The 27309-nt window shown below is 45.5% G+C and overlaps 1 protein-coding gene across 2 annotated transcripts; it reads left to right on the forward strand.

The window, feature by feature from the left end:
• Nucleotides 1-3259: 3259 nt before the first annotated feature.
• Nucleotides 3260-25734, forward strand: LOC134011950 (glutamate receptor ionotropic, NMDA 1-like). Of its 2 annotated transcripts, XM_062451516.1 has the most exons (20): nucleotides 3260-3969; nucleotides 5968-6102; nucleotides 6499-6675; nucleotides 9130-9192; nucleotides 9926-10023; nucleotides 10375-10496; nucleotides 11467-11641; nucleotides 12358-12502; nucleotides 13160-13246; nucleotides 14148-14283; nucleotides 14812-14939; nucleotides 15673-15837; nucleotides 16265-16383; nucleotides 16590-16702; nucleotides 17428-17576; nucleotides 17667-17824; nucleotides 18135-18296; nucleotides 18626-18735; nucleotides 19027-19172; nucleotides 25413-25734. In XM_062451516.1, the coding sequence occupies exons 1-20, from the start codon at nucleotides 3718-3720 to the stop codon at nucleotides 25476-25478; spliced, it is 2706 nt and encodes a 901-aa protein (XP_062307500.1). In that variant the 5' UTR covers nucleotides 3260-3717; the 3' UTR covers nucleotides 25479-25734. The 2 variants fall into 2 exon arrangements, with proteins under 2 accessions (XP_062307500.1, XP_062307502.1); XM_062451518.1 differs by lacking the exon at nucleotides 9130-9192.
• The last annotated feature ends 1575 nt before the right edge of the window (nucleotides 25735-27309 follow it).

The raw sequence follows: 27309 nt of genomic DNA on the forward strand, positions 1-27309 counted from the left end.
AGTTTGATCTGTGGTGTGGGGGGAATCCACAGTGGACACACGCCTCCTCACAAAGTGGTTTCAGAAAGTTACAGAAGATGAGATCTTCTGCAGGGGGGAACGGTGAAATCAAACAAAATACTATGCAAAGTTTTCTTCCAGCGGTGATTAAAAAAAGATCTCATTAGAGATTTTAACATCTTACATGCTCCCAGTGGTCATTTGCAATAGCCTTGCTCTCTCTTTGCTGTTATGGCAGTGAGTAGCTGGTGATAATGGTGTTTTTTTTAGGCCTTCCTGTACGTTCTGCTATGCAGCTGCATGTTCCATGTGCGTGTTCACATTGTCCATCTGGACACAGGTGGAGCAGATTTCACTTCAGAGTGCCAGTCGTCCATCTTTTGAGAAAGGGTAACCAGCGAAAGGGTAACCAGAGGGAGGGGACTTCTGTGGAAAGGTATCATTAGAATCCTACTCAATTGGGCTGTGCTATGTCTTGTGTGTCTGTAGGTCTGAGACTATGAATGGGACCTCTTTAACCAAGCGCCTCTCCTAAGTCTCTGTCATCCCCACACCTTTGGAATTTCCATAGTCCTGCTTGAAAATGTGGTGGGCCAGTGTGTCCGAAGTGTAGGATTGTGTGATGTTCTTTAATTATTATGTACAAACATATTGCTAAAATACACGATAAATAAATCCTTGTCAATCCAAGCTACACACCCAAATCTATGTCTAAACATCCATACCCAGAATCCCAAAGCTACGTAGAACATTTTACACATGATTTTCTTCCAATTCAGCATCTCAGTACCATCGTGTTTAGCAGCTACTGCACATGCCCGTACAGCAGTACTGTAAATCAGGACCGACGGCTCCCATTATCTTCACTCTTGGCCTGAAGGTCATTCTTCAGCACGTCCAGTAGAGGAGGGTGAGGGGGCCGGTCTAAAGAAGCATTGAACGTTTCTCAGCAGCCTTCTTCCTGACGTCCCAGCGACGCATTGGCGTCTTCCACATGGATGCTGTGATTCTGTTCATTTCTCGTGAGGACGGTTGTTGGGTAAGTCTGACAGGTGGGGATTGGTGTATCTGAGGAGATAATTGTGACCACCGCTATATCATGTACAATGCAGAACAAAAGCATGGGTGTGGTGTGAGAAATGTACATCCGGTATTTACATTCAGGTATATAAACACACTGCTAACCTGCTCGGTTTGCCTCTTTTAACATAAGAGCAGAGGGAAGGCATACTCATTTTGGGAAGGCAATCAGTATTCTTGGTGTGTCTCCTCAGGGTTAGTTCTGTGCACAGGGGTTTGGTGTTGTGTTGACAGTTGTATTCCACCTAAAACTGTTATATTTAGGTTGTAGCAATACTGTACATAGTTAATTTTTGAATATTGACAGTTGATGGTTTTTGGGTTGAACAAACCTCCCTCGCCCCTACACCATGTTTTACATATTCTCCTTGATTAGCTGGTTATCCATCATTGCCTATGGTTAGTTGGTAGCAAACTTCTGTCAACAATATGATGACTTTATATACATTATGACCCTGTTAAAGAATTGACTGGTGTAAGGGTATTGGCCAACTATACGTTGTTCAGCCTTGTCTCACATGCTTGTAGAGAACACACATTGGCGATGTGGTAATATCATTCTTAACACTACACATGATCCGCTGCTGTTTTGTCACGCTTAAACTTTGCTTCCTTGAAAAGCTGCTTCCCAGAATCGGAGATGTTTAATCAATAGATTGCATACCACAGCATGGACAGACTTCTCGTATAGTTATCGTGCCATTTCACGAGATGTTTCGGGTCAGCCCGGAAGGGTTTTGCAATGCTTCCTCTATGTGCGTCCTGCTGGGGTGACATGACTGACAGTCAAGAGGAGACAGTCAGGGAGAGCTGTGGCTGTGCTGGTGAAGCAGGAGTGTGGGGGCCTCAGGGGTAAGGGTGCCATGCCTGCTCTCACTGCCCTGCCCTGGCCCACTGAGGTCGGTGTGTATGGAGGTTACAGCCTGGGCTGTGTTTGTGACTAATTATTTCTATCCATCCATGAGCTCCATAGTTCTCGGGGGATCTGGAGTGACTGACCGGTTTGTCGGCACAGAAAGCCCATCCAGAAGGATAATCAAGTGGAAACAACAGCGAGGCACTCTGCCCTGGAAAGAGAACAGGCCAGGACACCAGGAGTGGTGGCCACTGTGTGTGTGTGTGTGTGTGTGTGTGTGTGTGTGTGTGTGTGTGTGTGTGTCTGTGTGTGTGTGCGTGCGTGTGTGTGTGTGTGTGTGTGTGTGTGTGTGTGTGTGTGTGTGTGTGTGTGTATGTGTGTGGTTCACTGACTGTTCACTTTCACAGAACAACAATGTCCTACAAAAACATCGTTGTGAACACAGGTAATGATATTCTGCACTGTACTTGTTCTGCGTTCTAATATGGAATCCTACAAATTCAAGTCAACTCTAGAATATTAAATGGATCCAAACAGTAAAAATGAGTTTCAAACTCATAACCTATAAACATTGATAAACCAGAAGATACCACCACATCATATATTTCCCCTTATGGTTGCACCATTAATTTGAGTATGTAACATCGTGTTTAACCAGCTATCTTTAATTACCGATTTAAAAACAGAAGACGCAATATATTTCTCTCTATCTTCGGCAAATGCATGTCTCCTTCCCACCGTTTCTTCTTCCAGACCTGTTCGTAAATTATTGCTCCCTCGCGAGGGGGGATGAGCCTGCACATCACCAGCCATATAGCCTATGTTTGTTTCCTTGGTAACCCGGAGTCTAGATGAATTTCCGTGCAATAGCCCACGACTATGGTAATTTACTGAGATTCTATTCACTATTTTAAATCGACGTCCATGGTGCCCCACGGCTTGCACAGTATTTGAAAATAGTATTTCTACTTTAAATGAATAAGATATTCCTGTTGTGTGTCTCATCAGTAAAGATCGATAGACCTTGTAGCCTAGATCTATCATCGACATTGCATTGATAATACACATGATGCACCACACATACTTTATCAGAGTAAACATGAATCATGAAATGTTTTCATGCCTAAGAATCCTTCTAATCCACATGCAGAAGTATGCATCTGTCATTGCATTGCCTACGTGTATTAGTCAAGCACGATGACTGAACATAGCCTGCGTTATTAACTCACATTTCAATTCAGAAACACTATCTGGCATAGTTCTTTTTTTTGCATTCGGTCATATCGCAAAAACGCTCGTGCAGGTTGCGCGCTCACAATTTCAGGACCAAGGACAGCCGCTCGCGCTGTGCATCAGGTCATTGGACCTTCGGCAGACCAGAATATAAGTCGGATTCGTGACTATAGGATTTAAGCAGACATGCAAGACCAAGAGGAATAAAGCAATGCAAGATTGGAGACAACGAATTAATCTATTAATAATTCATAATTGAGTCATTTTGCAATGATCTAATAATATCAACAGGGTACCATCATCCAAACCGTTGCTCTCTTTTTAAATCTTTTTTTTTTTTTGTGGTGCAGGTGATGAAGAAAGGTCATTTTGAAAGCGACAACAGCCTGATGCACATTCATCAATAGACTTTATTCATAACTGCAATACGCTGGTATCACTCGCAGGTTGTGGAGTACGTGGAGTCCTACGCTATGTAAACGAGATGTGTCTACGACACACAACTGATCAACAGTAGGTTAACTATTCAGTTTGGGACCAGTACAACCATGCGTTTTTTATTTCTCCTTGGCATTTTCATCTCCTGCTCCTGCGCCCGCGGCGGTTGTGAGCCGAAGATTGTCAACATCGGAGCGGTTCTGAGCCAGAAAAGGTTCGAACAAGGGTTCAAAGAGGCAGTCGCCCAGGCCAACACACTGTATGGGAAGGATAAGTTCAAGCTGAACGCCATCTCTGTTACTCACAAACCCAACGCCATTCAGATGGCCCTCTCAGTCTGCGAGGACCTCATCTCAAACCAGGTAACGTCGGACCACAGCGCCACCGTCTCTTTACAGAGACAGTGCCCCAGTATTATGACTCTCTGAGTCTACTAGTGTTTACAACGCTGCTCATTGGGAGGGAAAGGAGGAGAGGAGGGGGGAGGGCATCACAGGGGAGAGGGATAAGAGAGAACATGATTTGGCTTGATTCATGTAATGAGAGTGATCTATAGCCGATTGCGAATATTGTGAGAATTAACAACGTCATGTAGGCAAACATTTTATTTGTTTTTTTTTTATATTATTATTTGGCTTGTTGAATAGAACCAGTGATTATAAAAGCAGAAAAGTGTACAAAATGAAAAGATGCTATAAGAACCCACAGTAAAAGATGAAACCCACTGACAATTTTATTAGAGCCCTTCTTCGACTGGTTCTGTGTAGAACCATTTTTAGATCAGGCAAGAAAACAATTTGGAGCCTTGACGTGTTAGAGGGCAGCTGTTATTACAATTGGTTCTATATTGCATAATTTTGTTTCCGACCTAAAGAGCCTTTTATCATCATTTTACAGAATATTTTTAAATTAGTTTATTGTCTGAAAATGATGGCTTCAACTCCTATTTGGCTTGTAGCCATACCCACAAGAGTAAAAATGAAACCCCTATTTACAATATGTCCTTCAATTTCAGAACTGTCCTTATTCATGAATAGATCTTGCTCATGGTATGCTTGCACATGGAACACGATATGTTTTTATCAAAATCTGTTAGTGTAGTCCATCCATTGTTGTAATCCATTAGGTTAGTTTTAGGCTGGTTTAGGTGCAGTTCTACAAGGGTATGTAAAGCCCCGTGTGACATTGCTTGTAAAAAGGCTTTACAAATCACAAATGATTTGATTTGATATTAAATAGACCCTCCTTAAAAAAAGAAAAAAAGAAACAGTAGGCTCAAACTGGTTCTAAACCCTTCAAGACTGGAAACTGATCTCTGATAGGATTCCACGTCAGAGGATTACATTAAACCACAGCTATGATTTAACACAATGGTCGTTTGGTGTTTGATGGGGGGGTCAAACAAGCTGAAACATTCAGTCTGATATGGTGGTGAAGTGCTGTATCAGACCGGGCCTGTTGATAACTTACCGTAAAGGTGATGGCAGGTCTATATTAGCATCTTGAAGCTTCGTAGGAGATTTGTTTCTCGGCTTTCCTTTTCAAAGGAAAATTAGGCCAACATGGCGCCAGGCAAATGGGCTGACAGCTGCTTTGTTGCTGTTTAGAGCAGCATGGATACAGTGATGGGAGGAAGATTATAGCCCAGTCACCACTGTGGCAGCAGGGCGTAGAATGCCAGTGGTGAGAAGTCATTGAGGACTGTGTCTCTCTGCTTACATGCATGTGTGTATTCAGGGGTGCTGAGAAAAGGTTATAATCAAGGGGCATGCATGGACAGGGCTTACATAGTCCCCAGTGATGATCAGAAAAATATGTAAATATGTAATATATATAATTTGTGAGGTTATTCATTCCTGGTCCCGGTGATACTGCTATTTACATTAACGGGTCGGATATTTGATTGATTCAAAAGTGAGAACACTGACCACATCACGTACCTGAACACCTGAATACATTTGATAGCAGTCTTAGCTATTCTAGCATTTACTCACATCTCCCTTCTTGTGATGGGCAAATTGTGAATGATCCATTGTTTTTTAACAAATATTTTTCCTGATTTGGGAATCATGAGGTAATCAGGTGATTTTTCTTAATAGAGTTTGCATTGCCTATTCTACCATTTTTGCTCCTTTTAAGAAATTTGATGTACACCCAATTTCATCTTTCACCATTTTTGTTCACAGAAATATACTCTTTATAGAATAAATGGACCATGTTTTGGGATTATTTAGCATAATGGCAGAAAATAATAATAGCAATGCAAACAATTCCAATACGAAGGATCTAGCCAAATGATGTCTGTATTGCTAGGTGTGTAACCCCGTCGTCCAGTAAGGATGTCTCCTGTCTCCCTGCAGGTGTATGCTATCCTAGTGAGCCATCCGCCCCAGTCCAACGACCATCTGACCCCAACGCCAGTCTCCTACACCGCCGGCTTCTACCGCATCCCCGTGGTCGGGCTCACCACGCGCATGTCCATCTACTCTGACAAAGTAGGCCGAGGCCATCCTCTTCATCATCATCATCATCCGTTTCATTCACCGACATCGACATCCTCATCGTCCGTGTCATCGGCATCATATTCCGAGATTTTGAGATGATCACAATGTCGCGAGTCATCCTCACACTCACGTTTACGTTGGACTAAATTCGCAGACGCTTTTATCCAAAGTGTCATGCAAATAGTGCATTTAGAATGCACAGCAGGACTTCATGTGTCGGATTAGTATAATTGTATCCCTATTACGGCGGTTAGGGCCCAGGAACGATCCGTATGTTACCAGGCACGGCTCCAATCCCTCCTATTCGTATTCCTCTTCCTTCTACACCTTTTCCCCCTCTTCTCTTCTGACCTCTCCACTCCCCCCCCCCCTTCCCACCTGCTCCAGAGCATCCACCTGTCCTTCCTACGCACAGTCCCGCCCTACTCCCACCAGGCCCAGGTGTGGTTCGACATGATGCGCGAGTTCCGCTGGAACCACATCATCCTCATCGTGAGCGACGACCACGAGGGGCGGGCCGCCCAGAAAAAGCTGGAGACGCTCCTGGAAGAGAGAGAGACCAAGGTGAGACAAGACGGAGACCCCCTCCCCCCCCCCCCCCCCCGACGACCTTGTACCTTGTCTGTTGTTATTTTTGGTGTCAGTTCATCAATCGGTATGTGCAGCGCTGTCTGTGTGTCTAACCTGTACTACTCAGAACCACCAAGTCCTGTACTGTTTGTACTGCGAGTGATCCCGTTTTTTTTATTTGCGCAAGCTTCAGTCACCTCTCCCCATCTTGGCAAACTTGATTTATGCCAGAGACCTTAGCTGCTTCATTAACTGTCCACCTGGCAAAAACTCTTCTGCTCATTCCACGTTCTTTTGCCCATAGTTAGATTGTGTGTCTATCCACAACTACAGCGCAAGGCGGGACCCTAACCTGGTGCTCTGCAAAACATCTGACAGCTACCAATGTACTTGGACCAGGTTCTAATTAGATCAGGTTCGAATTGGTTTGGATAGGTAAGGGTTTGATCGGTCACGTGTTGTGATCCACAGCCACAGGTAGGTCCTGATTGGGCAGGCTCTTTATCCAGGTTGTGACGGCTCCGCTGTCAGAAATGCCCCGTTCTGATTCACTTTCCACATCACATCAGAGGTCACATTTGAGTTTATTGCATTCGAGATCTGGTTTCATAAGGTTATGAAAGCCAAACTTGCCAGTTCTTATTGATCGGTTGAAAAGTCTAGTTGAAATAAATGATGCTGACATTCGTATCATGTTAGATATCTTAAGGCGATGATTCACGACTTTCAGCTCCTCAGCCCACTCACTGCACCTCTACTGCAAGTTTCGAAGGCCCATACATAATGAAGGGTCTGTTTCTCAACCTACAGGCTCTGTGTTCTTCAGGAGACCCTCAGAGAGATGGGGAGGGGGTGGTCAGAACTAGGCTGCAGCAGGAGATGAGATGAAAGAGAGAGTTGCAGGAGTGCTGGATGAGGCAACCGGGTGATGTTAGCTAACGGCTAAGGAGCTAGGTGCATTCACCAACAGACGAGCTCAGTTCGATTCATCAATATCATTTTAATGTCATCACGCAAGAGTGATGTTTGGTACGCCATTTCGTAGTGTTTAAATTCGCTCGAGTTTAGAATCGTCTCTCTCGTGCGTCATTGTTTCAACATGTTCTAAAATCTAAAATGGATATTTAAAATGGATATTTATCTTTAGACAATCCTTCTGTGTATACTGCACAGTGTACGGATCTGCTAAGTAATATTTGTAAAGAATGTTGTATATCATGGACCATATTTTGCCTGATCACTACACTACTACTAAAGTATAGATTAAGTGTAAAAACCCTTAGGAGCACACTCTCCATGAAGTGGTCTAACCAATCCAGGTGAACGCAAGGATCTCCTATTAATGCAACGTGTTTGATCCATTTCGATTCGTTTCAAGGATTGAAATCATTGAGACTTTCATGTGTAGATTGTGTGTGTGTGCCATTCAAAATACAAATGGGCCGGACTGATTCATTGCTTTTGAATGAGACGTGGTAGTACTGCAAGTGCCAGGAGTGTAGGGAACCGCAATGCTTGTTCCAAGTTGTTCACGGTCCGAGTAGACCACGGCATTGGTCCATCCCCAATGGAGGAATTTACCCTGCAGTCATGGCTGTGTCGACATGCTAGATTGAACCCAACTCAGAAGTCGTTCAGCATTTAAGACTAATGAAATGAGAAACATAGAGAAATAGGTTGTGAATGTATAGATGAAAATGTGATTTTGGTAAACATTTTTAGTCTGTTAGTTTGGGTGATATTAAAAGACAGTTTTTATATAAAGATAAGTCTCAGATACAGAATTTTGATGAGAAGAACATTAAGAAATAATTTCTTATTCAACTTTTTATGGCCATATGTTTAGAATTATTTTCACGTGACATTGGATTTGGTTGATTATGAAATGTCAATTAAGTTAAATGGTCTGGTGCTGCTGTAAATTGTTTTATTTCTCTTATCACAGTTTATACACTCATTATGGAATATATGCTTACATGAAAGGTTTGCTGAGACAGAATAGAATGTTGGATTTAGGTCCGTTGGAAAGCGTCTAGATAAACCAACATATTGAACAAGTTGTTTTTAGGTCTTGATGTCATAAATACAAGCAGATTAAGACATCAGGTTCTATAATATACATTTTACAATCAAACCAGCCTGTCAGGATTTTGAACGTCATGGTACAGGTAACAGACAGAAACAGCCAATCAGCCAGCCAACTCCTGCTCTCTCGAGCAGCGAGTCAGTCAGTCAGCTGATCAAGCAGCCAGCCATTCCACCAATCGGTGTGTCAGATAACTTGCACAGCACCCGCCCCTGTGATGTTTTGCGAAGCTCCAGAGTTGGAAATCCCAATTTGAAGCAGAAAAGTGTAGATCTGTTGGAATGCTTTACTGCACATCATTTTTAATTGTTTATAATATTCTTCTGTGTCTGCATATTTTCTCTGTGCACATTACTCATCAGACTAAAAACAGGAACTATGAAAACCTCGACCAACTGTCCTATGACAACAAGCGAGGACCTAAGGTATACTTGCATGGTCAATGCACGCCGCCCACAAACCTCAGACCGTAGCCAATAGCAACCAATCAAAACAGTCAACCAACCGATTTCCAGAGATACCCTTATCCTGGTGGCACGTCTTTTTTACCTCTTCTTTTTATGATTTCAATCGAGAATGGGTTTTTAGTCTCCTCCTTTTAGCAAAATAAACGCCCCCCCCACCCCCCACCTCTTTCTTATCAACCTCAGTTCAAATGTTTGTGTCCAGGGTTGCATGTTGTTCAAATCAAGGAGATTGCAAGTCTTTTCTTTTGGAGCGATCCTGTGGAGATCTGGCCGTGTGAGATCGCCACTAACCAGATGATACCTCCGAACGTTCTGCAGCATCACCTCCTTCTCCCCCTTCCTGCTCCTCTTCCTTTGGGAAAGAAACATTCATCTCCACCAGCACCCTTTCTTTATAGTCCACCCCTTGTTTGATTTGCAGTTCCTCCTCCTCTTCCTCCCCCTGCTCTTCTTCCTATAACATGCACGTCCCTATTGGAGCCTGATAACCCTTTTTGCATGCACCAAATTTTCCCCTTCTTCCCAGCTTCAATTTTTTTCTTTTAGATAACCTTGGAAATCTTTTTTGTCCCTATTTTTCCCGCCTCTCAGCTATGTTGCTGTGAGGGGGCGTGGGGCTGAGTGGGGCATGGTCCAGGGCTGGGTGGCTGGGTTTTCCACAGGGCTGATGATATCCCCTAACCAACCACAGGCAGAGAAAGTTCTCCTGTTCAGCCCAGAGACCAACCTGACATCTCTGCTGCTGGAGGCCAGGGACCTGGAGGCGCGGGTCATCATCCTCTCTGCCAGGTACATCCTAATGTCCTTGCTTTCCCTCCTCCAAAACACTGCCCCACAGGTAGGGCACCTGTCCTGTCTGCCCCTCCTCTACTGAAGTGCTGATTTGATTCTCTTCTGGTTTGACTGTCTGTGTGTGTGTCTGTGTGTGGTGCGTGCGTGTGTCTGTGTTTGTGTGTGTCTATGGTGTGTATGTGTGTGTGTGGTGTGTGTGTGTGTGTGTGTGTGTGTGTGTGTATGTGTGTCTGTGTTGGTGTGTATGTCTGTGTGTCTCTGTGTGTGTGTGTGTCTATGGTGTGTGTGTGTATATGTGTTTGTGTGTGTCTATGGTGTGTGTGTATGTGTGTGTGTGTGTGCCTTTAGCGAGGACGAGGCCGCAGCCGTGTACAAGGCCGCGAGGCAGCTGAACATGACAGGCTCTGGTTACGTGTGGCTGGTCGGAGAGAGGGAGATGTCTGGTAAAGCTCTGAGCGAGGCCCCAGATGGTACGTAGTTGTCCTCCACCCCCCTCCCTCCCTCTCTCGCTCTCTTGCTCCCTCCCCGATCCCCTCTCCCTCGTTCACAGACTCTGTGCCAGATTGGTTGTGCTGGCCATCTTGCCGGGTTATTATTCTCCCGTTTTTTGATCTTCATCTGCAAAATCTGTGTCCGCAACGTGTTTTTCTGTAACGCATTTTACCGTTTGAAAATTTAAACATTGTCTCTTTTATGTTTAAAGGTTTTAAACAAGTGTTTTTTCTCTCATTGTACATGTGTGCCTAAATGTCCTAACATCTGTGTTTGTGTCATTTTAGTGCTGTGCCGTCCTTTCTTTCAGTAGACAGTCAGTGGCTTAAACGTGTTGTGGGGGTAATCCGCTTTGGTTTGAGTTCAAATTAAAATGAGACCCCGTGTGGACACTCATTTTGAGGGGTTAGTAGGCAAAGTGTTTGGTACTGCTCTCCCCCTCCACCCAGTTGAAGTGTATCTGGCCCACCAGGGTAAGCTTCTACTGCATTTTCTCTGTCCTGCCTCTGCTGTTACACAAGTCCATGTGTCCTAACTTCTGTCTGGCTTGGCTTTCCTAATCCTGTCTGCTGTCCAGCTTCCCTAACCCAGGACCTGTCCTTAGGTGTTCACTGTAGACACAGAAAAAATATGTATGGTACCTTACAAGAACCCCTTTCGAATTCCGAGTAGTCCCAACGAGAACCACATCCCTAATTCTTCTCCCAGGAACCCAAAATAACACTTTAGGGTTCTCTCAAAGGGACTACCGAAGGTGCCTTTTTAACTAAGATTTCCAAGTGTTGCTAACATCCGCAAGCATAAATGACGCACCAGTTATCTGTGGTCTCGACCTTCAAAATCGTTTTGTTCCGTCACCCCAGTCATAGAGTTGGCACCGGCGGTGATCGCGCAAGCGAGCGCTCCGCCATCTTAATCTGAACGCTCTGCTGTGGTGTGGGTTGCCAGGCCTGCTGGGGCTCCAGCTGATCAACGGGAAGAACGAGTCGGCTCACATCACGGACGCCGTGGCGGTCGTGGCGCAGTCCCTCCAGGAGCTGTTTGAGAAGGAGAACATCACGGAGCCGCCGCGAGGCTGCGTGGGCAACACCAACATCTGGAGGACCGGCCCACTCTTCAAACGGTCAGGACCACAACCAACACCTTGTGTGTGGTGCTGTATGTGTGTTTGAACCGTGTTCGGCCCAGTTATCCTTTTGTGTGGGGTGTTTTTAGTGATCGGATTTGATTGATAGAATGGAATAAGGATAAAAACTGTTTTGTCATTTGATTGTATTTACCTGAAAGTGTTTGGTGGCTGTGATGCCTGTTCGGTATCATCGAACAATAAACCTTTGTGAATCATATACTCACGTGAATATTTGATCAATTTCACAGGCACAGCACCTAGTAACTGACACTGCTTTCCATGTTAAAAACATTTTGATGCATAAAACGTCATGTTCACGCCAATATTCACCTTACTGTAGTACTGAATGAAAGAAATGATACATTCTGTGGTTTCAACTCTTTATCAAATGTCAGTGTTCTTGTCTGTATTGTGTGTGTGTCCATGTTTACTTCATTGCAGAAATCTTAATCATCTATGTATTTGGAAGGTTAGGCTGAAATAAACATGGATGTGAACTATGTCCAACCACTTCCATATCTCTGACCTAAAAGTCACCATGTCGTACTTAGGCATATCCAAAACATTCAAATGTTGCCTGCCTGCTTGTGGAGTGGCAAATGTGTCTGATAACATCTGAATAGAATTACCAGCCAATCATATTGTCACTTACTAGTAGTGTCATTTACCAGCCCCTCGATCCTGACATTGACAATGTTGCTCCCTTTCAGAGTGCTGATGTCGGCAAAGTATCCAGACGGCCTGACAGGAAGGATCGAGTTCAACGACGACGGAGATCGTCGCTTTGCCACTTACAGCATCCTCAACTACCACAAGACTCGCATGGTGCAAGTGGGCGTGTTCAACGGAACGCAGGTACATACGTGACGTGTTTCCATGGTTTCGGTTTACAACGGTGTAAATGGGGGACCCAATCGCTTGCCCTTTATATCAACCCTGCAATGTTTTTAAACCAGCTGTGGCCAATCAAGTTCTCTTTTGTTACCTTGTGTGGTGCCGACCAGATGCCAGACCAACCCCTGCTAGAACAAAGACATGCATAATACTCATTACAGATACTAAAATACACACAGACAGGCATAATACTCATTACAAATACTACAATACACAAATAGACATGCATAATACTCATTACAAATACTACAATACACACATAGACATGAAACATAATACTCATTACAGATACTACAATACACACACAGACATCAAACATGAACTCATGAATTGCAGCAAATGTTTAGGGTTTGAAGGAGTGCTCTTAACCTGATGCCATCAGTAAGCATCTGTGACATCATCACGTTTGTCAGCTTGGGACCTCAGAGCATTTCTGCTTCCATTTAGCAAGCCAACTAGCTCATGCTTCTGATAGTCTGCCAAATGTGAATGTATCAACAGGATCCATGTAGAAAAGTCAATTTCAAAGAGGATTTTGATTGATCGACATTGCCATTGAAAATTGGCCCTGAAGACATTGTCTGACATGGTCTCTTTGCGTTTGTGTTGTCTCTCTAGGTGGTGATGAACAACCAAAGGAAGATAATCTGGCCTGGGGGAGAGACCGAGAAGCCCAGAGGATACCAGATGTCCACCAGGCTGAAGGTCAGAGCACCAGGATGTGCTCGTGCTAACAGATGTTCCCCTCTTTTGCGATGTGATGCGATGAGTGTAGCTACAAATGTTGCCTGAAGGGGGAGGTAGAATGCTTAGACTCTGAAAATTAGGGTCTCAACCAGGGGCGATTCTAAGATCAGACCTTTAGGGGGGCTCAGCCCCCAATGAGAATGTGACATGAATACAGTGCCTTGCAAAAGTGTTAAATCCCCTTGCTAATAAATCACTAAATTCACTGGATAACAATTAATACATGTATTTATTATTATGCAAAATATTGAATGAATGAATAACACTCTGGATAAGAGCATCTGCTAAATGACTAAATGAATGACAAAACAAAGAAAGTCCCTTTCTTCATGAACTACCAGCATCGAATGAAACGATAATGATGTGTCAGCAATAAATAAACATTGTTTTAACACCTTATTTAAGATAATAATAATAATTCATAATAATACATGTTTTATTTATTTATTATTATTATATTTTTTAGGGGTGCTGAGATGAAATTTAGGTGTGCTTGAGCACCCCTAAAAAGAGTATAAAATCGCCACTGGTCTCAACCCTTTCTATTTCTAACATTTTTGCCATGTCACAACTAATGGCAAAGCCCCGTGGCACATCAGTTCACATTGTAAATACAGATACTTCTATATAGATGCACTAATCAATAAGCTACATTGTTGAAGCAATTTGATACAATGATGAAGACTTGTACAACCCATGGCAACACCCTTAAATGACTGTAGTAAAGAAAAACATTTAAACTGCAAAAATAACGATCACGAATATAGTAGACAGATGGAGTCTTTACGGAAGTCCTCCTTGAAACATATTTTTTTTTTGAACGTTAGTGCCTCTTTTTGTGTGTTCCTCGGTCTCCCAGATCGTGACCATCCACCAGGAGCCGTTTGTGTACGTCCAGGCCACCAAGCCTGACGGAACCTGCAAGGAGGAGAAGGCCGTCAACGGAGTCACCATGAATAAAGTCATGTGTAACGGGCCCAATGGAACCATCCCAGGTGCGGCTTGTTCCCACACAGGCACACACAGACGTACACACACATACGCACACATGGACACACACATACACACACATGCGCACCCATGGACACAGACACACGCATACACAAATATGCACACATGCACACACACACATACACTAATATGCACACATACACCTTATAGTATTATTAACCAACATTTTTGGAAACATATTGAAAAAAGGATCCCTGTGCACGAAATTAAATACATACACAACAATACAATAATTCACACCGAACCCATTCAAAAAGCTTTGGGATAGACTGCCCTAACCCCAGTAGCGGTTCTAGGCATGGACGAACCGGGCAGCCGCCCGGGGCGGAATGAAGAGAGGGGGTGGCATTTTCAGAAGTTTTTGTGTTTGGCGCCCTCTGCTGGCATAGAAAAGTAGTGCGTCAGGGGTAAACCTTGCCCGGGGCGCCGAATGTGCTAGGACCCCCACTGACTACCCCCACTATGACACACACACACATTATGTGGGTTCTGATGTTTCGTTTGGGTTCCAGGCCAGCCTATCGTTCCACAGTGTTGCTACGGTTTCTGCATTGATCTGCTGATCAGGCTGGCCAATACCATGAACTTCACCTACGAGGTTCACCTGGTGGCTGATGGGAAGTTTGGGACCCAGGAACGTGTGAGTATGACACACCAAGACTCCAACATTGTAGAGACAGCTAAGAAGTTTCTATTGCTTCTGGGCTCCTTTCCAGTATGGTTTCATCCCCTTTCCAAGTGGGTTAAAAGTCTTCCTCTCATCCCTTTAATACCTCTCTCCCTCCCCCAACATCCCATTCCTGTTCCTCTCTCCCCCATCCCCCCCCTTTCTCTTTTCTCCCACTCCCTTCCCCCCCACTCTCCCCCTCCCTCCGTCTTTCTCCCTCCCCTCCCCCTCCCTCCGTCTCTCTCCCCCCCCCCCTCCCCTCCCCCTCCCTCCATCTCTCTCCCCCCCCCCCTCCCCTCCCCCTCCCTCCGTCTCTCTTCCCCCCCCCACTCTCCCCCTCCCTCCGTCTTTCTCCCCCCCCCTCCCCTCCCCCTCCCTCCGTCTCTCTCCCCCCCCCCCCTCCCCTCCCCCTCCCTCCGTCTCTCTTCCCCCCCCCCACTCTCCCCCTCCCTCCGTCTTTCTCCCCCCCCCTCCCCTCCCCCTCCCTCCGTCTCTCTCCCCCCCCCCCTCCCCTCCCCCTCCCTCCGTCTCTCTTCCCCCCCCCACCCTCCCCCTCCCTCCGTCTCTCTCCCCCCCCACCCTCCCCCTCCCTCCGTCTCTCTTCCCCACCCTCACCCTCCCTCCGTCTCTCCCCCCCCCCTCCCCTCCCCTCCCTCCGTCTCTCTCCCCCCTCCTCCTTCCCTCCCTCCCCGGTTCCCTTGGCCAGGTCAACAACAGCAACAAGAAGGAGTGGAACGGGATGATGGGGGAGCTGCTAGGAGGCCTGGCCGACATGATCGTGGCTCCTCTCACCATCAACAACGAGCGCGCTCAGTACATTGAGTTTTCCAAGCCGTTCAAGTACCAGGGCCTCACCATCCTGGTCAAGAAGGTACGTGACAGGCGTCAAACGAGCACACATTCACCCACTCAGCGTCCACTCTCTCTGGGGCTTGAACTCTTTGGTTGTGAACACCATGCAGCTGTGCAGTCGTCCCCCTCTCTGCCTGGCCTGGGGCCACAGCTCACAGACAGTAGTGCCAAGATTCTCAGCCCGCTACAATACCCCAGAGGATGAACCTTAGGGTAGTAAAAGGATGTGTCACTGACTGTGATGTATTCATTTACAGTAATAGAGGATTTGATCCTGTAACCACTTGATCCACAGCCAAGTGCCTCTAAACACTGAATTATATCCACCCCCCTGTGCATTTATCAGTTTGTGTGTGTGTTTGTCTTTATGTATGTCTGAAAGCTGGATGTGTGTTTGTAAAAGAGTGCATGCACTCACACCACGGTCTCTGACTCTCTGTTTTTAGGAAATCCCTCGCAGCACTCTGGATTCCTTCATGCAGCCGTTTCAGAGCACACTGTGGTTGCTGGTGGGTCTGTCGGTCCATGTGGTGGCGGTGATGCTCTACCTATTAGACCGGTTCAGGTAAACAAGCAAGCAAGGTGGTTTGGACATAAGGACAACATATGGACACACAATTTGAACCAAATATCTCAAATCAAGGTTATCTCTCGTTTGTGTTTTCTCTCTCACACACTCTCTCTCTCTCTCTCTCTCTCTCTCTCTCTCTCTCTCTCTCTCTCTCTCTCGCTCCTGTACCTTCTGCTATCTCGCTCTGTCCTTCCCTGTAGCCCATTTGGAAGGTTTAAAGTGAACAGTGAAGAAGAAGAAGAAGATGCCCTCACCCTCTCCTCTGCGATGTGGTTTTCATGGGGAGTGCTGCTCAACTCCGGGATAGGAGAAGGTACGCAGCCTGTGCAGTTCTGATCCCTGAGCCTGCCGCGGTTCAAACTCACACATGCAACAAAGAACGAAGGATGGACACAGCCTCCAAAGGCTGCACGGCAAAGACAAGCACAGCAACTCTAGTTTGTATTTAGTAGTAGTACAAGTTGCTATTTAGGTGACTCATTAGGACAAAGGGTTTCTCAATTCTATCTATTCATGTTTATTCGTAAGTATGCAACAAAATGTTTCCAAGGTGTGATGTGTGTGATTCAGTGGTGTACTGCTTGAGTTGACGGCTTGAGTTGACCACATGGACTTACGTAAATAAAGCTAAAAAGGCGTTTTGCTACAGTAAAATAAGAGTTGTAAAAAAGGCACAGTCCTTTACTACATGTAGACATTTAGTCATTTAGCAGACGCTCTTATCCAGAGCGACTTACAGTAAGTACAGGGACATTCCCCTGAGGCAAGTAGGGTGAAGTGCACGGCGGGGAATCGAACCGGCAACCTCATTACTAGCCCGATTCCCTAACCGCTTAGCCACCTGACTCCTTTACTGCTATGTAATATATGTATAAAATGTCCATTCCCTGCTGGGCAAGACAAGTTAAATCATAGAGGGCAGAGTAGTCTCTCAAAACAGCCATAATGCCTGAGATGTGTGTATAAACTAGATTACAGTAAGAGGATTGGCTCTTTATTTATATGTGTGTTTGTATGTGTGTGTGTGTGCTTGTATAGGAGCACCCCGGAGTTTCTCAGCAAGAATCTTAGGTATGGTGTGGGCTGGGTTTGCCATGATCATAGTGGCATCCTACACTGCCAACCTGGCAGCCTTCCTGGTGCTGGACCGGCCTGAGGAGCGCATCACCGGCATCAACGACCCCAGGGTCAGTACACACACACACACACACACACACACACAGACTGGCACTGGTGTTGAAAGGTTAGTAACCGTGTCTCCCGTCTCCTGCGTCTAGCTGCGTAACCCATCAGACAAGTTCATCTACGCCACAGTGAAGCAGAGCTCGGTGGACATCTACTTCCGGCGGCAGGTAGAACTCAGCACCATGTACCGCCACATGGAGAAGCACAACTACGAGTCTGCCGCCGAGGCCATCCAGGCCGTACGAGACAAGTACGTGTGTGTGTGTGTGTGTGTGTGGTGGGGGTGTGGTGGTGTGTGTTGTTGGTGTGTGCGTTGGTGTGTGTGTGTGTGGTGGGGGTGGGGGGGTGGTGGTGGTGTGTGTGTTGGTGTGTGCGTTGGTGGTGTGTGGTCATGCTTGTGGGGTTGCCAGGTTGGCAGTGTAGGAGGCCACAACCCTCTCCAAGCACCTCTGTTGCTCCATCCTTGATTACAGCCTTGTTGTGGTACTTTCAGTACACACATCACTGAGTGAAGCGATTTCCCCTCATTCCCCCAAACTCTCTCCCTTCATGTCCCGCAGCCTGCTGCATGCGTTCATCTGGGACAGTGCCGTGTTGGAGTTTGAGGCGTCCCAGAAGTGTGACCTGGTGACCACAGGAGAGCTGTTCTTCCGTTCTGGCTTTGGCATCGGTATGAGGAAGGACAGTCCCTGGAAGCAGAACGTGTCGCTGTCCATTCTCAGGTACCCCTACCCCACCCCCTGAACCCCCACCCTGTCCATTCTCAGGTACCCCTACCCCACCCCCTGAACCCCCATCCTGTCCATTCTCAGGTACCCCTACCCCTACCCCTGAACCCCCACCCTGGCTGTTCAGGTGGAACAGACACATAGGTTCATTAATGCAAAACGTGTGATCATTTTGTAATTGCAATTTATAAATACTAGAGTGGGGTTTACAATAAAACATTTTGAACATTATACTCGGTTAATTAGGATTCTAATCCAATCAGATTCAATCATGACTGTCTAAATGTGCCAAATTGTCATGCACATGCACCTGATCCCTCCAGTTTCCATGAGAATGGATTTATGGAAGACCTAGACAAGACCTGGGTCAGGTACCAGGAGTGTGACTCCAGAAGCAACGCCCCGGCAACACTTACGTTTGAAAACATGGCTGGTGAGTAACAAAGTCTTCACCTGCCTCTGCTGTCAGCCACAGCCCTTCTGACAATCCTAGTCATTTACATTTACATTTAATCATTTAGCAGACGCTCTTATCCAGAGCGACTTACAGTAAGTACAGGGGCATTCCCCCGAGGCAAGTAGGGTGAAGTGCCTTGCCCAAGGACACAACGTCATTTGGCACGGCCAGGAATCAAACTGGCAATATAATATATATAACTAAAATATAACTAGTCGTTATATTTTTTTGAGTAAATAATCCGTGTAACCCTCTCCCTTTCTCTAGGTGTGTTCATGCTGGTTGCCGGGGGCATCGTGGCAGGGATCTTCCTGATCTTCATTGAGATTGCCTACAAACGACACAAGGATGCCCGTCGGAAGCAGATGCAGCTGGCCTTTGCTGCGGTCAACGTCTGGAGGAAAAACCTGCAGGTACGACCCCTGAACTCTGACCTCACTCTCAGGTTATTTAAAGATAAGGCACGGTTGACCTCTGACCCTGGGGGGTGCCTGGCATCTCTCCTACACACATACATACGTTGACCTCTTGTTCTTCCGCTTGCGACAGCGACAAATTCTGACACGCGGATTTTGACACATTATGTATGCCTAATGTGTTTTGATTTATTTCTTTACTAAAAACTGAATAGACTAAATACAATCCTGAAAAGGTTTGGAGACTGCGCGCTGGTAACATGTTGGTGAATGATTTGTATATGTTTTTAGAAGACATCCAGACCCTAAAATATAATTTGTCGTCTTTCGCCTACAAGACCTTCGCCTTTTAATTCCAAAACAGATTCCAGATTTCTTAGTAAATATCAGTATGCTTATGAGATCTGGTAGAAACGGTATCAAATGATGAAGTTACCTTGTAACAAGTTGGTATTAGTTCATTACACAATTCTATTAGAAAGTTTACATGTTACTGAACGATATTGAAAAAATGTGCTCAGAGGTCATGGGTGAGGTTACAAAACAACACCTCCTAAACATATATTTGATTAATATTTCACACATTTTTGCTTCTAATCCTTCACATTTTGCACAACACGTTTCAATGCGATCTGCACAAATCCAAATGTAGAAAGTTGAAAGGGGCTAAACTCTGTTGTCCATTCGACTCCACGGCCTCACCAATCAGAGAACCGATCTTTCAAAACTCGCCAATCTAGTCAGGTGGCATGAAAATGGTGAATCATCACATTTAGACATTTATCCTTTCTTTGCGTTGACACCCTTCTTTTTATCAATGCCAATTTCTGTACTGTCGCATCCAATATGCTTACTTTCATTGCCAATAACGATCTAACACCCTAGAAGAGGACACAGGCTGCTTGTCTCCGGTCTGGTGACAAACCACAAATGCCAGAAGTCTCTGAACAGCTGTACAGAAGCGTCAGCTGGTGTTTGTAGGAGAGACCGAAATAGGACGCTGGGGTGGAGGCAGTGCTCGTGTTGTATTCACATCCTGTACATCGCAATTAACATTTCAAACACTGCCAGCCTCTGAGCACGGAAGTCTCCCTGCTTTGTGTTTTGTGTTTGTGTGTGTGTGTGTGTGTGCTGTGTAGGGGGATGACACAAAAAGAACAGGGTTATGGAGGTGGCTAAGATGTCCTCTACAAGATCCCCAGAGGAGACGATAATTATTGCTACGTTCTAGAATAACTGATCAAGCCCTTCCATTGTGCCCTTACTAATGCTTCTACTGTATAAGTACTGTGTTGATTCAGAAAGGCGCGATGTTATAATAGAAAGCAAAGAAAGGGAATTCCACCCAGCCTCAAAGCTCTGTACAGATGTTCCGTGGGCATCCTCCAACCATACGGCGTCCAATGAAATCCATCCGTATCGAGACGTCCAAACCTTGTAGTCCTCAACACAGCTTCCTACTGCTGCCTCGTGTGCAACTGTTTCAGGTGTCAAAGGTCGCACACGACACGGTTACCACGACGGTCTGTGATTGTGCAGGGTATCATGCAGGGGATCATGCAGGGTATCATGCAGGGTATCATGCAGGGGATCATGCAGGGTATCATGCAGGGGATCATGCAGGGTATCATGCAGGGTATCATGCAGGGGATCATGCAGGGGATCATGCAGGGTATTATGCAGGGTATCATGCAGGGGATCATGCAGGGGATCATGCAGGGGATCATGCAGGGTATCATGCAGGGTATCATGCAGGGTATCATGCAGGCGATGAAAATGGCGACGGCCTGTTAGGCCTGGTGGTCACAACACCCATCCCACAGACATGTGTCACACATGTCTCTCTTTTGGTTCCAGCACTCTGCATGTTCCAGCTGCAGGTCCCCCCCCATCCCCCTTTCCCCCCATCCCCCCATCCCCCTCTCCCCCCATCCCCCCTGGGAGAAAGACTGTTTCACCCTCCCTCTTGTATAACATCGACTGGTTGCTGGTTGGTTCGTTTGTCCATCTTTTATCATGATCTGACCCATCATTGAACCCCAGCTTCCCCCTCCACTATATTTGCATTGTTATTCTTTCCTGTTATGATTGTGTTATCATGTAGCTTTTTTTCCTTTGATATGAGAAGTAAAATGACCATGATTGTTACTTCAGTCAAGACACTCTACCATTGACATCAATGAAAAGGGTTTGACAAAAAAAAAAAACTCACTGTCTTGGAGCAGCTAGCATAGCACAAGTACATAGAATAACAAGGCAGGGAGCATAGGATATAGATCCGGAGTATTGACAAGGAGTATTGACCTTTTAGCAAGAAATGTCACAAGGCTTCACAGAGGCCTACAAGTCAGCACCGATAATCTAAACAACCTAAACCCGCAATTTCAGAGGGGTCCTCTGCTCTAGAGATGGCTGGTGATGCAGAAAGATGCAGACCATAGCTGGAGACAATTTCCCAATAGAAAGTTGCATTGCAGGGCATTAGCAATGTCCTGTAGGAACTGTACCAAAAGACAGCATGTAGGAGCTGGGAATGGTGGAGGGTGGCAGCAATTGCACAACATGCAGGTATATAGCAATGCATGATGTGTGAGCATGTGTGTCCGGGTCTGTGAAAGCATGCAGAATGTGTTTCTCCCTAAGGAGAAGACCTCCGAGCATCAATTAGCACACCTGCAGTTGCATGAGTCTGACGTCAGCTGATCATGTGACTTGCAGCCCAAGTCTCCTGCCTGAACTAGCTACGCCCATGACTCTACATGACCAGGCCATTTCAGTATAGAATATAGCCAGGAAGAGCACACACACAGACATACTTATTATTGGTGCCATACTCTTATGTTAGCATTTTGGCAACCCTGCATGGCCATATGAATTCTGTTAGAATGGAAGTAGAGAGAGTGGATATATGAGTTCTGTTTAAGTAGAAACAGGTGGGGTTAGAGGCTAGAGAACAGAAATAATTGTGTGTACATATATTTATTTTAGGATAGGAAAAGTGGTAGAGCAGACCCCGAGCCCAGACAGAAAGACTCTTTTAGGTCCATCAGTTCCAACCTGGGCTCCAGCGTCAAGAGGCGTAGGTCCTCCAGAGACACGGTAAGGAGATGAATAAATGACACTTTCCTGGTCCCCCTCCTTCCCTCCCTCCCTCCCTCCTTCCTTCCTTCCTTCCTTCCTTCCCTCCCTCCCTCCCTCCCTCCCTCCCTCCTTCCTTCCTTCCTTCCTTCCCTCCCTCCCTCCCTCCCTCCCTCCCTCCCTCCCCTCCAACTGCTGTTTTTTATCTGCTCCTTCCTTCTTCCATCCATCTCTTTACCCATCTTCCTATGGCCCTCTTATCCTTAGATTTTTTTTTACTGAGGCTCCCCTAACCCTGTCTGCCTCTAAGTCAACCCTCTCCTCCCGTCGTCCTCCTGCTCCTCGCCCAGGTCTTGTCCTCAGCGTCTCTCCACCCTGCGTTTCAGGCATCCCCTCCCTGTCTCGTCAGTCCACCGTCAGTCCACACTTCATCCAGTCGTCCTTCCAAAAAACGTTTCCGGCAAAACTAGACCAGGGCCGGAGGTTGAATCAGAGCGGCCTGTTTTGTATCATGGGTTTGGTGGGGGGGGGGGGGGGGGGGGTCTTTCTCCTATGTTCATGCTGGCTCACATCTTGGTACTCTTTCCCCCCCTCCCCTCCCCCCTCTCCCAGCCTGGTCTGTGACTCCAGCCAGTCCCTGTCATATCTCCCCTCCTGCTGTCTGACAATATCCCTGTCACCATAGAGAGCATTATGGTAAACAACACAGCGCAGGGAGACCAGCTCTAACCTTCTCTCTCTCCCTGCAGCCTCTGGTCTCTGGACCGGCACAGCTCACCTCACTAGACTGGGGTTATGTGCTTTAACCAGGACATGAAAGTAACCACAGTAGATGATGTGTTGTCTTGAACCATGAGAGGCCGCAAAGTGACATGTTCTAGCCTTGAAGGGGTCTGATTTAAAATATATATCTACACTGTACATATTTTAAATATTGTTGGCTTGCTTTACGAGTTTGTGTAAAATTCTGCAACAATCAAGTACCAACGTATTACAAGGTGCCTAAATGATCAATTATTCCGCTGTTTTGTTGATCAGCTGTTTGATTTCCAAGATCAGAATCAATCATGTGAAAAGGCTATAAAGCTACCTAATAAAGGATGAAGGATTGTGATTGAAGAAGATAGGCGTGTTCATCACAAACCTATTTAATCTGTCAAAACCGATTCAATCTCCATAAAGCCAATTGGAGGACCATCAGGGAAATTAATCAGGTTACCTTCAGGGATAAAAGTCTACCCATTTTTGTTGTTGATCATCTTTTTAATTTCATATCAGTGTTAACTTATAAATGGATATGAATGGATTTTGAATGTTGGTTTTTACTACATGCTGTGTATTCCACTGCCTCTCTCTCTGTCAGTATGGTGGGATTGATTGGGATATTTTGGAACAGGTTTTGGAACAGAACTGTGGCAGTCCTGTCGGTCACTGTCCTTTGTGCAGTCGACATCATTTTCACTTAAGAGAGTTCTTACTTTAGAATATACTTGAGTAATTTTTCATATCTCCATCCTTTAGATGATGGCATTTTAGTAAGAAAGGCTCGGCATTTCCAAAAGCAGGAGGTCATTGAACAGGTTTAAATCCTGGGTTTCATATCATTTCAGGGAGAGACTGGACCCCTAAGGTGCTTGCACACTGTCCCAACATCCACCATCACACGCCAGCATCAGGGTAGTAGTGTGCAGTGGTTTCTGTTGGAGAACATGTTCGAAGAGTCGGGTCGGTATGAGCTGAGCTCCAACAAATTTGGTCAAAACCGTGTCTTAACAGAAGTGGTTTCTGTGGCAACAAAGTGGTTTCCTTGGCAACAAAGCTGGCGCTCCAAGAACAGTCTTAAAAGACATTAAGTATTCATATTGTTGCTCAAAACAAATCCTACAGAACATAGGGAACAGACTAGTTTTATTTACAACTTGACATACATTTAAAGCCCTGTATCTTCAAAAACTGTCATACGGTAATGAAAGAACTCAAATTATATTTCTAGGGATGTCCATGGAGGTCTAGCCATCTCAATTCAAGGCAGCCTGCGAGCAGGTTGCCAAAAGATATTTAGCATTCAATCATAAATCCACATGCGGGTACAGGCTGCAACATGGGATTGTGTCACAAACACAGCACATCACTGAGAACAGAACTCTCATCAACTTGGTCCGCCTCGGTATTATAACACTGCTGTTTATTGATGTGCCTTCCAGACCAGTTGCTCTCCTTATGGCATTTTAGCCTTGCTTGCTCTCCTTCTCTCTGCCTGTCTCTCTATCTGTGTCTCTCTCTCTGTCTTCCTCTGTTTCCCTCTGTCTCTTTCTCTCGCTGTCTCTGTCTCTCTGTCTCTCTCTCTCTCTCTGCTCCTCTCTGTCTTCCTCTGTCTCTGTCTCTGTCTCTGTCTCTCTGTCTCTGTCTCTCTCTCTGCTCCTCTCTGTTAGTCTTTCTCTGTCTCTAAACAGCAGTTATTCCAAAGTTATTCCTGTGTGGAAGGGAAGAAGTGCTGTGATACAGCTGAGGACATGTGTGACATCATCACATACTGCGCTGTTCAGTAGCACAGAAGAGAGATATGTTGACATGTGTGACATCATCACATACTGTGCTGCTCAGTAGCACAGAAGAGAGATATGTTGACATGTGTGACATCATCACATACTGTGCTGCTCAGTAGCACAGAAGAGAGATATGTTGACATGTGTGACATCATCACATACTGTGCTGCTCAGTAGCACAGAAGAGAGATATGTTGACATGTGTGACATCATCACATACTGTGCTGCTCAGTAGCACAGAAGAGAGATATGTTGACATGTGTGACATCATCACATACTGTGCTGCTCAGTAGCACAGAAGAGAGATATGTTGACATGTGTGACATCATCACATACTGTGCTGCTCAGTAGCACAGAAGAGAGATATGTTGACATGTGTGACATCATCACATACTGTGCTGCTCAGTAGCACAGAAGAGAGATATGTTGACATGTGTGACATCATCACATACTGTGCTGTTCAGTAGCACAGAAGAGAGATATGTTGACATGTGTGACATCATCACATACTGTGCTGCTCAGTAGCACAGAAGAGAGATATGTTGACATGTGTGCATGCATGTATTGTTGACAAGGCATGTTTAGTGTTTCTTTCCCTACATCCTCTCTGCAGCCCTACCCCACAGACATAACTGGACAGCTCAACCTAGCAGATCCCTCCGTCAGCACCGTGGTGTGAGCGGGAGGAACAAGAACGAGAGCGATCGAGGTAAAGAGAGACTGAAGAGAGAGAGAGAGGATCCTGGTTTGTTGGGACCATGCTGCTATGCTTCCGGGGCCACCGCCCACCTTCTCCATCCTCTGCTCTGATTGGTCCTTGCCTGTTCTTAAACTCACATGGAGCTCATTATTGGCCATCGTCTTGCCACAGCACGCTGGCAGGAAGTGGAGATGTGACATCACCCTGACTCACTGTGCCAACAGCCAATTCACCCAGGAGAACCTTCTTACCTGCCCCTAACTGCCAAAAAGCGTGTTCATTTTTTGACACCTTTAGCTAATTCATCATCTACTGTATTGATTATTGCCTCATATCCTAACACCAATTATTCACTTACTGTAATTCATTTACAAGTGATCCATTTTTATAGGTGTTCAAATGTTTCACAATTGTCATGTGTGATGTCTATCTTCGTTTGTTGTGACATTCACTCTACCTTCAACGACGCAGGTCCATTTCTCTGCTGACAGTGTTTTTACTGTGATTGATCATCCGTATTTTATTAGCTTTATAAATGAGCTTTAGCAGATGCAGTGTAGCTTCGACAATAACAGCAGAGAGATGAAAATGAGTGTCTTCAAAGTGGATCGTAACATGCCGTTTGGTCAGTACTAAGATGCACACTTTGTCCAGTTGTAGCATTCTTTTCCTCACTCTCTTCTGCTGTGAATTCAGGGTTTCTGGGTCCGTTCCTTCTCCAGCCGTCCTCTTAGAGTGCTAGCAGAGCCTCTCACCTGCCTGGCGCACTGAGTGACCATGTGGTCCCATAGCTAGCTTGGGCTGAGCAGTATTCTGACCCCTCTACACTTCCTGTTTGACTCAAATGTAGCTGATCTAGGGTTCTACTGTACGGCAAGTAATGAGGGCATTGGCAGTTCTCAAGTTGACTTGAATTAGACAAGAGGAGATTGCGGTCGATGTACACAGAGACAGAGAGATCTAAGGAGAGCGAAGTGTTGATGTGCATCACTGTGGTCTGTTGGTCATCACTCAGTAATCAGCCTTAACGGTGACTCTGCAGCTCAGAGCAGGTATCAGTCCAGTGTGCTGCTGTTACACCGGATGGACAGGACTACTTGTGTCAGTACTCTTTCAACTGTTGTTGTTGGTGTTTAACATCAGCGCTGTGTCATGTTGCGGTTGTATTGGTAGAGGTTGGTTGTTTAGAGAATATGTATTGGGGTGGGGTAAACAGATTACTATGTATATATACATATATATATTGCTCAATTGTATTTTACTCTTTCTAATAGTATATGAGATAAGATCAATATTATTATCACATATCCTATTTCACTCTTTCTAAAGTTATATGAGATGAATCAGATGAATAGTATTATTACCCACCATCACAGTGCTAACGTTGTGTAAAATATACTGACAATCTGTGATTCAGCAAATGAGTTATGCCTTCAAAACATTGTTTATGCATCACAAACAAACCTTTCTCGCTGCAAAACGTTGATTCCTCTGATGCTTCTGTCTGCCGATGTAGCCCAGTGGAAGCCAAGGAACGCTCCCTGGATGTAACAGTGAAGGGCTTCTGCCTCTGTCTGGTGAACTGCAGAAGAACGTGTCCCTGCTGTAACTGGAACCATGTCAGTGATCGTGACCTTCTACTTTGTGTGCAATACACTGAGGTCTTTGTACAGCTGGTGTTAGAAACTTCAAAATAAAATGTTGCTGTTACTGTAATGATTTCCCATCAGACTGAGCAGCTCTAGGTTTGATGCTGTATAGGTGTTCCTTTTGTAAGTTATGCCCCAACATGTGAAGAACAAAATATGTT

The sequence above is a fragment of the Osmerus eperlanus genome, chromosome 25 (assembly GCF_963692335.1).
Source record: "Osmerus eperlanus chromosome 25, fOsmEpe2.1, whole genome shotgun sequence".
Taxonomy (NCBI): domain Eukaryota; kingdom Metazoa; phylum Chordata; class Actinopteri; order Osmeriformes; family Osmeridae; genus Osmerus; species Osmerus eperlanus.

Bases quoted from the DNA above. Each gene is read 5' to 3' on its own strand.
- LOC134011950 (XM_062451516.1), top strand. From the start codon at position 3,718: ATGCGTTTTTTATTTCTCCTTGGCATTTTCATCTCCTGCTCCTGCGCC. The intron at 15,838-16,264 runs GTACGTGACAGG...CTCTGTTTTTAG, and splicing joins TCACCATCCTGGTCAAGAAG to GAAATCCCTCGCAGCACTCT. The intron at 18,736-19,026 runs GTGAGTAACAAA...CCCTTTCTCTAG, and splicing joins TACGTTTGAAAACATGGCTG to GTGTGTTCATGCTGGTTGCC.